General features: G+C 36.8%; 1 protein-coding gene and 2 long non-coding RNA genes across 3 annotated transcripts; 2 read left to right on the top strand and 1 right to left on the bottom strand.

Annotated features, from left to right (window-relative positions):
* Positions 1 to 371: 371 nt before the first annotated feature.
* On the bottom strand, positions 372 to 986 carry LOC116286601 (uncharacterized). The gene is made up of 2 exons (XR_004195975.2): positions 897 to 986; positions 372 to 615 (listed from the first exon to the last, which is right to left on the bottom strand). It is a non-coding gene; the product is annotated as an uncharacterized LOC116286601 (long non-coding RNA).
* A 2201-nt stretch (positions 987 to 3187) lies between these two features.
* On the top strand, positions 3188 to 4385 carry LOC148911992 (uncharacterized). Its single transcript, XR_016119455.1, has 3 exons — positions 3188 to 3293; positions 3832 to 3894; positions 4369 to 4385. It is a non-coding gene; the product is annotated as an uncharacterized LOC148911992 (long non-coding RNA).
* Positions 4386 to 4397: 12 nt separating this feature from the next.
* LOC148911991 (uncharacterized) lies at positions 4398 to 8934 on the top strand. The gene is made up of 2 exons (XM_089028291.1): positions 4398 to 4508; positions 6042 to 8934. Exon 2 carries the CDS (start codon positions 6300 to 6302, stop codon positions 8052 to 8054), a length of 1755 nt encoding a protein of 584 aa, XP_088884417.1. The 5' UTR covers positions 4398 to 4508; positions 6042 to 6299; the 3' UTR covers positions 8055 to 8934.
* Positions 8935 to 9486: the final 552 nt, after the last annotated feature.

Here is a 9486-nt window from a genome sequence, read left to right as displayed (position 1 = left end):
TGAAATGACGTCACATCCTTCATAGTGATGTCACACTTCCTCTTCGGATAGGTCATATCTATTTTTAGAACAACCCCTATTATGACGTCATAGTTCTTGAGAAGGAATCAGAGCCGCTTCTGAGCATCCTCCTTGATTGGTCATATCTATTTTTAGAATAGTCCGAATTATGACATAATCAGACGCATGAACCAATCAGGGGCTGTTTTTAATATTCCGGAGCCTTCTCCCGAAATCCCTATCCTGGATAAGCTGTATCTATTTTTTTGCTCACTGTATTATCTCGACTTTGGATTTGGTTACATGTTTCTATTTTAGAACACCTATGATCTTAGGATAGTAGAAAAGATGCAATGTTTATGAAAATAAAGTTTTCGGAACATATCCCGGTTTTATTCAACCATATTTCATAGTTATACGACGATTATGTATTCTTTCTAACATGAACTTAGAAATACCACTCTAAAGTATTTTCATCTCCTCTAAAGTATTTTATCCAATAGCGAATTGGTACTCATTCAGCGTCTGCAGTAATCGAATTGATCATACTCAGTAACTAGTGGGCGATCATTCACCTGTGAACGATGCGGGAAGCAACTTAACCGAAAGGATGCCCTAAAAAGACATAAGAAGAAACATTCTTAAGACAAGGAGCACCAGTGTCAGCACTGCAACAGAAAGTTTTACAGAAAAGATAAGTTGGAAGAACATCAGAAAGTCTGTGAGTATGATAAGTCGTATGAAGATCATGAGAGAAAGAGAAAAAAACGATGACAAAGAAAATGAAGAAGCACCCCTAAAGCGAGCTAAAGTAGATGATGCGAGTGAAACCGTTAATGAGGAACCGTGTAGTGATGATGGAAAAGACCCCTGTGAATAGCCTTTTTATGCCTCACTAGATTTGTCTCTTCTGTGAAAGACTTGTTGCATGAGCCGCAGTGAAAAGCCATGCTTCTACTTGCTTGTTTGCTTGCTGATCCACAGTCTTCAAAGGTTCGCTTGCAATGGCCAAAAGACTAGAAAGTTTGGTATTTATAGTGTCTGATCCCCAGAAATGCTAAAAATAGACACGACGTCATCTTTGGTGCAGAAATATTGAGATTTCATTGGCTGTCACACAAAATATATTGTGACGTCATTGGGGCAAGTTTGGGCATGTTTGAAAATCTTGATGAGCTAAGCTGCTTTGGAGTCGAGCAAATCGAAGGAAAGGAATATCGAGATTAGCTATGATAAATGGGACATAGGGATCTAAAAAATGGCCCTGTGCAAATTTGTCCCTTTTTCCCGAGTGTCCTGGGTTTGTCCTGATCATCCTGGTTTTGTCCTTACGGTCCTGGTTTTGGCCTTGTCGTCCTGTATAAAAGTTAAAACATCTTGAGAAAACTCTCATTCGTAACAACTCTTCGAACTGTCAACATGGTAAACCGAGTTTGCAGGGATTGTCCTGTTCCTGGATGTGGAGCAAAGTACCTTGTCAAGTTATCAAATCATTTGGCTGATGTGCATTTTCTGGATCACAAAGAAAGAAGATTTTATTTACAAGAAGCAAAGCTTCAACCCAAAGTCAAAGTGATGATGTATCAAGACGATGCTCCGAAATCAAAATCTTCGAAAATACTAGAAGTTCCATCGCTATCAGAAAGACCAGATATATTTTATGAACTTTCATTACCAAGAAAGAAAAAGAAAATACGGTTGCCGAAAACACAACAAAGAAAAGTTAAAAAAAGAGCAAGAAAACCGTAAAGAGTTAGAAAAGACAGATTTATTCGACGAGAAGAATAAATCGCCAACCAGAATTTACCACTGCGGGATATCACTCTTACTTCCTTAATGCCTCTGCTAGTTTTTCAACGAAGAAGATGAATGTTAGTTATCTACGCAGAAGTATGGAAGAACCTTGTTAGAAAAATATTTTTGATCCTGGATTATTTTTGTGCTAGTTTGATTATGCAAAACCATTAAGTGCAACTGCTTTGGTTACTTTAGTTATCTTATCAACGAAAAAGTAAAACTGTAATTTCTTAAGAATGTTAGTATGAAGTTAAGATCAATATCTATTCCTACTTGGATTAAAGGGAAAAGGACAAACGTGAATGCTGATAAATATATTTTACCATGTTATTAAGATTCAATAAATCGGATGATTGCTTTTCTTAATCAAACCATTTCTTTTGTTCAAAACCACAAGAGCTGACATTGAATAAACAATGAGCATTGAAGTTGTACATCGAGTTTGTTTAGTTATGGTAATAAAAAAGATATTGAAACAAATCTCTGCGTTTTCTAAATCAAAGTATCGGGAGTAATGAAACAAGAAGGCAAAACCATAAGATAACTTCGTTATACTTTACTAGTTAGACGAATCATAAGATGAATCCATTTTATAGTTGAATGTGTGGCCTGCCAAAAACCGGTGTGAACCGGTGATCTAAGAAACAAAACAAAAAGCTCAGCAGTTTTCGAGCCGTGCCATGGTCCCGCGCTTGCTATTTCTTAATGTATGATGTTCAGTGGCACTAAAAGTTTCGATGCGCGTTTCATGGATTGGAAAATATATATATGAACAAGGAAGGCAGAATCGTTGATTTCTACAACAACAAAAAATAACAAAAAGCTCATAAGCTAAAGTCATCGGTGTGTTACTAATTATACAAAACAAACATGAAAACCTCAAAAAAACTTTGGAAACGCTTTGATGGGTCTATACTGTAGTTATAATTACAATACTAAGATACGCTAATGCAAAAAGTAAAAAAAAAAAAAAAAAAAAGAAAAAGAAAAAAAGGAATTCGGATTCTCCATGACATGAAGGTTAAAAATTCAGACGTTTAGAATAGGTTATAAAAAGAAAAATCATGACGCGTGCCTGATCCCATTGTTTGAAAAACATAAAACCAAGATGAATAATACGGAAGCTCTGGGGGGACTTCACACTTCACACTTCACACTTCACACTTCACACTTCACACTTCACACTTCACACTTCACACTTCACACTTCACACTTCACACTTCACACTTCACACTTCACACTTCACACTTCACACTTCACACTTCACACTTCACACTTCACACTTCACACTTCACACTTCACACTTCACACTTCACACTTCACACTTCACACTTCACACTTCACACTTCACACTTCACACTTCACACTTCACACTTCACACTTCACACTTCACACTTCACACTTCACACTTCAGATTTAATAGTTTAAACATGATTGTATGGTCTCCCTGTGTTTCTGTGCTTGCTGTCAAGATGGCGTCAGAGATGGAACACGAGGTGAGATTTATTTATTTATTTATGCATAAAAGTAACAACTGTAAGGTCTCCAATTTTTTTCTATTTAAATTTAACTATTTAACATTTATTTTGTAATTTTTGTAAGACTCCAACTTCAAACGACACCAAATAGTCGGGCATAGTTTTACTAGGATCAAGGGTTCTACCGTGCAGGGTAGTCCGTTGTTTGTCGAACTTCCTCTAATAACGGGTCTTCATTTTTTTTTATATGAACCTCAACGATGTAATCTTGGTACTAATAAACCTAAATGTAAAAGTTAAGGGAGGTCACTATGGTACAGATTATAGATTTGACATTATTGAGAAGCTGCACCACAGGTAACCCAACATGCATGATTAATCTAAAGTTATTTGCAAATTTTCCCTTTATAACCCACTTCATTACTTGGTGCCTGTACTGGATGGATACTAGCATGCATACTTTAAATGTTGGTGTGGTATTAGATAATGAAAAAGCCACCTTTAGAGTAGCCATTAGAGAGACACCCATTAACCAGTCACTTTTAATAATTTCTAGCTATATCAGGTACTGGAAACAGCCAATTTGGAAAGGCTGAAGAACACATTTATTGAGAATAAAGTGAGTACCACATGTCATAATGTGCAATTTTGAAATTATGGTCACAAATAACAGGGCATAGTATATTTTTTGGAAATTTAAGTAATTCTTGTTGTGTTTCAATCCCCCCTCTCTTTGCTTAGAGATTTCCACATTTCTGGCAAAATAATAATAATACTTTGTTCTCAAATGTAAAAAGGAAGAACTTAGAAAACTATAATAATATTTTCCATCCTTTCTTCACACCTGACCACCTCCCCTAATTTCCTGAGATTTTTTGTTTGACCTTTTACATACATATATACATACACACTTTATTTTCTTTTCAGAAGCACTGACAGAAAAAATACAATATGATAAAAAAGTTAAATATATAAAGTATAAATCTAAGATGATATATACTATATATACACCTGCCTCCAGGATTTTCTTTTAAGCAAATCTCTAAATGACTGATCAGTTTCTTAATGACATCATCAATTTATATTATACCAGGTGCACAGTGTTAAGGCATATAAGGATGGTGACCGATCACCAGTTTGAGGCAATGGGTTTGGCTATCGGAGAGACAGCAATGCTGCGAGCCATGATATTGCCAAGAAATAATGATCCTCAAGTCAACTCTCCAATACAAGGTATGGACTAGAAATCATTAACTCATTAAAATGGCACAATATAACACTCGCTTAACAAAAAACATTAGCCTCAAGCTAACCTTTATCTACAGGCTGCTACAGAGATTTGAAAAACAATTCCCCTTTTTGTTCATCCTAGACACATTATCTGACAAATGTAGTACATAACCTCACAAATCTTCTTTGCGAGATACAACATAGCTTGATATGGTTGCTCTCATATGACAAAAATCAAGCTGTTACTATTATTAGATTATATTTAATTATCTATTTTGGATTTACCAGCTTTGTTATTAATTTTTAAATTTCCTATCTTATTGAGTAAGGATTTTTAAAAACTACTGCCATTTTTCCTGGGGTGGCCAAAGATGATCAGAATATGTCATTTTTGGCTATTCCCTCCCCATCCGCTACTCCTGTAGATAAAAACCTATGCCAAAATGCATGTAACTACAATTCTCAAACACATTAATAATTCAGGAGTTTTTCATCCAATGACCATGGTCTATTCAGTCAGGTAGATGCATCTTGTTGATCGATACCCCAATGAAACACTGTAGGAAGATCACTAATGATATAGGGAAAAAAACATCTAGATTCATCCACCTGACTTAACGGGACTATGAAACACGGTTCGAGATCACTAGTGTAGTCTAAATCTACATTGTGGTTGGAATTATCAAAAGAGTTAGAACCCCCCCGTTACCTCTTTAATTTCTCTCCCCTTTGCTCTGTTTGTCTGTCAAACTAACTACATACCTAATTTACATTTTCCCCATAATTCCAGCCAATCCAAATCAACCAACTGTGTAAATCAGTAGTGTAGCTAGGGAGGGGGCAGGGGGGAGGGGGGGGGGGGAGTGCCCCCCAAAAATTTAAGAAACTTTGTTAGAATGTATCCGAAAAAATATGAAAATTTAAAATTTTTTATCTTTTTATTATGGGTGTCCCCCCACATTTTTCCTTTTCCTGGGTTCTAGCCACGCCACTGAGTGTAAATTACTAACTGGTAAGGAGTACAGGGGGTTGTAAATCATACCCCTGGTGGGCCTTCAAGTATCAAAAGGATAAAATATAAAATATGACAAATATTGATTTATTATTAGTTATTATTACTATTATTAATTTTATCAGCTCCTTTAACGGTCTCATATCAAAACGTTTATACACCTACTTGCAGAAACGTCATAAGAAAAAAGAACATAAGTAATTTAGTGAGAAAGGAATAAATTAAAGACAAAAGAAGATCAATGAAGCTGAACTCTGAAGACAAAAGAAAGAGTTCAGCTTCAGTGATCTTCTTTTGTCAACCTAATTTATTCCTATTCCACTAAACTACAAATGTTCTTTTTTCCTATTACAACGTTGTTGCAAGTAGGTGTATGTTTTCAAGTAGTCAATTGTACGTAAATTGTTTGCGTAAAACAAGGAAATATGAAATAAACTTTCCATCATTATCATTATTATTATTATCACAATTATGGCAAGAAATAGACTGCAATCAAAATAACACGAAAATATTATTTGTTTTAGATAACAGGAAGGAAGAAATAAGGCGAGCCATCGACAAAATAAAAAACGAAAGAAAGAATGTAAAAAAAAAAAGAGCCTGCATCCACAAAGACCGAAAGCAAAGTAAAGCAGAAGAAAATAAGAATAGGATGGCTACATAGAGCACAAGGCGCCAGGTTCAAGCAAGTGAGAAGAACTGGCGGGGGCTCTATTCGTCAAATTACATACACTGATGATAACGCCATAACTGTAGAGTTCCTTAAAAGTGAAGGGCAACGCATGTTCTTTCCAGGAGGTACTTCCATACACGGTCCTTTAAAGAACATGAAAGTTGAACTTGGCAATTTCGAGCAAGAGCCTGTCGACGAATTTTCCGACACTGAGGGAAAGGAATGCACCTACCCAGAGTACCTCCGTAGTCGAGGCCTCTATGCAAGTCGTTCGTGCATATATTTAATGACGACTGAAATACCACAACAAGATGACAAGAAAAGCGATGAGAAAGAAACGCCAACGTCAGAGTACGAGCCAATGACCAACGTTTCTACTCCAAAGTATGGTGTTTACAGTGCAGAAGGCGACTACATTGACGTAAAAAGCAATGTCTTAGATATCACATACGAAGAAACTAAAGAGTCATCATACTCTGAAGTTATCATGCGATCGTTATCTTCATGTAGACACCAGTGCTACGACCTACAGTGTTTGAATGATCCATTCACACAAGACACCAAACTAGATAACTACGATCCCTTAGAAAACAATTTTACAGTAACTGAGATAACAAAAGGCAACACCTGTTATCTCAAGAGGAATTTTGCCGATACAGAGTCTGAAGTGTCTGAAGAAAGTTTCAGTTTTCCTCAGTGTCCTATGGACCACACATCAAATGAAATCATTCTCCATCCCCCCTCTGAAGTTTGGGGATATGACGACAACAAGCTTTTACTATGTGTTGTTGCTGCTTGCCATGGAGACCCTGCCTATTATAAATGGTATCTTAATGGAGAAATAATCAAAGAAGGACATGGTTTGTGTTGCCTTCCGGTTGGTGCAACAGGGGATTACAAGGTTGAAGTACAAAGCAAAGGAAAAGCGAAAGTCTCAGATTCTGTGGCGGTTAAGCCTTGGAGATGCAAACCTTTGCCTAGAATAGAAGAAGTTCACGATGATGCTGATTCTAGTCTTCTTCTTTGCAAGTTGCCAATCATTGACATCAAGGATGTTGACTTCAACCCAAGAGATGAAATTGGAAGAGGTTCTTTTGGAGTGGTATATAAAGGTGTATGGGCGGGAACTCCGATTGCATTGAAACATATAAAATTGCGAAATGCCAAAAGGATGCAACCTGTTTTTGAAGCAGAAGTGCAGGTACACAGTATGCTTCGCCATCCCAATATCGTCCAAATAATGGCCATGTCCCTGCTCAAGAATTCTGTTTACATAGTGTCAGAATTAGTGGACGGGTTTAACCTAGAAGATATTTTATTTTGTGATGAAAGTTCTGAAGCACACAGCCATCGAGAAATGCTGCTTCAAGACAAAGTCCTTGTTGCCAAACAAATATGTCAAGCAGTGACCTATTTGCATCATCTGAAACCTGCAGTAGTGCACCGCGACATCAAGCCAGCAAATGTCCTAGTTGACAAGAAATCTGTTGCGACGAAACTGTGCGATATGGGACTGAGCAAAATCAAGACAGGAATAGCAACCACAGCTACCAATGGAGTCCCGGGTACGCCGCAATATCTAGCTCCTGAATGTTTACTGGACAAACAACCAGGAACATTACACTCAGATATATGGTCCCTTGGTTGCACATTGGTTGAGCTTGTTTCAGAAAAAGATTGTTGGCAAGACGTATCTGGGGAGGCTTGTGTCGATGTGGAATCACTGCTGAAGAACAAGAAAAGCCCTGAAGCATTAAACCAGTTGCCTCCTATTCTAACCAACTGTTTGGAGTACGATCCAACGAAACGTCCACGTGCAATTGATATCCTTAATGCGGTGTCATTTTGGGCAAGGGGGAAATAAGTCAAAGCCCTTGAACATCTTCTCAGTATTACGTCCGTGTGTCACTAAATCAGAGGCGGATTTAGGGGTGGTGACGGGATTGACTAGTCACCCCCCGTTCAAAAATCCTGAATCCGCCTCTGCTGATTGTACTAAAGAGAAATTGAAACTCCATGCAGTAAGTTTTGGACAGTCCGGCGTTAATAGCCCGTTCGACTGCAAATGACAGGAGAACTTTAGGTTTTGAATGTTTTGTTATAGTTAGACATATAATCATATTTAAAATTACTTTTGAAAAGGAATCTTTAAACGATAGAGTACAAACAGTAAAAGTGTGCAATAGTTTTCACTATCAAGTCCTATACAGTGCTATTTTTATAGGTCTAAATAATGCAAAGTATTGTTTAAAAACCTATTGAAAACAATAGGATTAGCAGAATTTATCGCTATTTAGCGCGCACTATGTTTAGTTTTAATATTTTTAAAAAATTACACACTTTTAGTTTTTATACTTTATTCCATTCGGCGTTGTGCGTTAATTATTTAAACAAATATACAGTCGGTTTTTGTTCAGTTTCAGGTAATCCTGAAAGACACATAAAGGCAATCCCCTCTGCTTGTCGTACTCTGGCCGTTCGTACACATGCGTTCGATCTTGGTTGAGCTTAGGGTAATGATTGATTATTAGAGATTATATACTTTATGTTATCATAGTTATTGTTATTGATGATACTTGATTTTTTATGATTGAAAATATGGTAGTTATTATAATTGATGACATAATTATTATTAGTATCATCATCGTTGATGATAATTGAACTACTGTTATTTATGATATAGAAATTTTTATTAAAGATGTCACAGTTATTGTAATTGATGTCATAAAAGCATAATAAAACTTGTATTTTTTCAGTATTTAAAGCGAGCTATAAGTCTAACAAAGTCTTGATTACGAAAATGTTTGGAAACTTCAAGTAAAAATGTAGTTGACATCCAGATCAAGGTCGGTGTTAATTTTCAAGTCTACTCCCTTTACAAACAGCGTAGCTCTTCAATAAGTTCGACATACAGATCGCAAGCTGCACCAACTGTGTTTGGTCTCTCTGCAAATGGCCTTAGCAGATGTAGTAGTTGTAGAAAGTCATCAGTGTAGTCAGGAGGTGGTGGACTTGCATATTCGTCTAAACAAATTTCAACGTCTTCAACGTCCACCGTTATCCCAAAGTTTTCTGAATCATACAATTCAGGTGAAAAGTAAATGACATTTGGTCTACCGGATGGACATTCTCCATTTTTGTTGCTTCTGATTGGATGAGAGTTCCATTCCTTAACTGTCCTTTGAAGCTCAGCCCGAAGCACACCCATGAAGCAATATCCTTAAACACTGAATGTGTACGGGATCATGACCATTGTACAATCCCCTATCCCTGAGATCTTTAAACATATTTATCCA

The sequence above is a fragment of the Actinia tenebrosa genome, unplaced genomic scaffold, assembly GCF_029948245.1.
Source record: "Actinia tenebrosa isolate PJP-AT-01 unplaced genomic scaffold, QUT_ActTen_1.0 PGA_scaffold12__29_contigs__length_12842862, whole genome shotgun sequence".
In the NCBI taxonomy this organism is placed as follows: domain Eukaryota; kingdom Metazoa; phylum Cnidaria; class Anthozoa; order Actiniaria; family Actiniidae; genus Actinia; species Actinia tenebrosa.
Note: the sequence above shows the minus strand (reverse complement) of the source record. Positions and strands in the feature narration are given on the sequence as shown.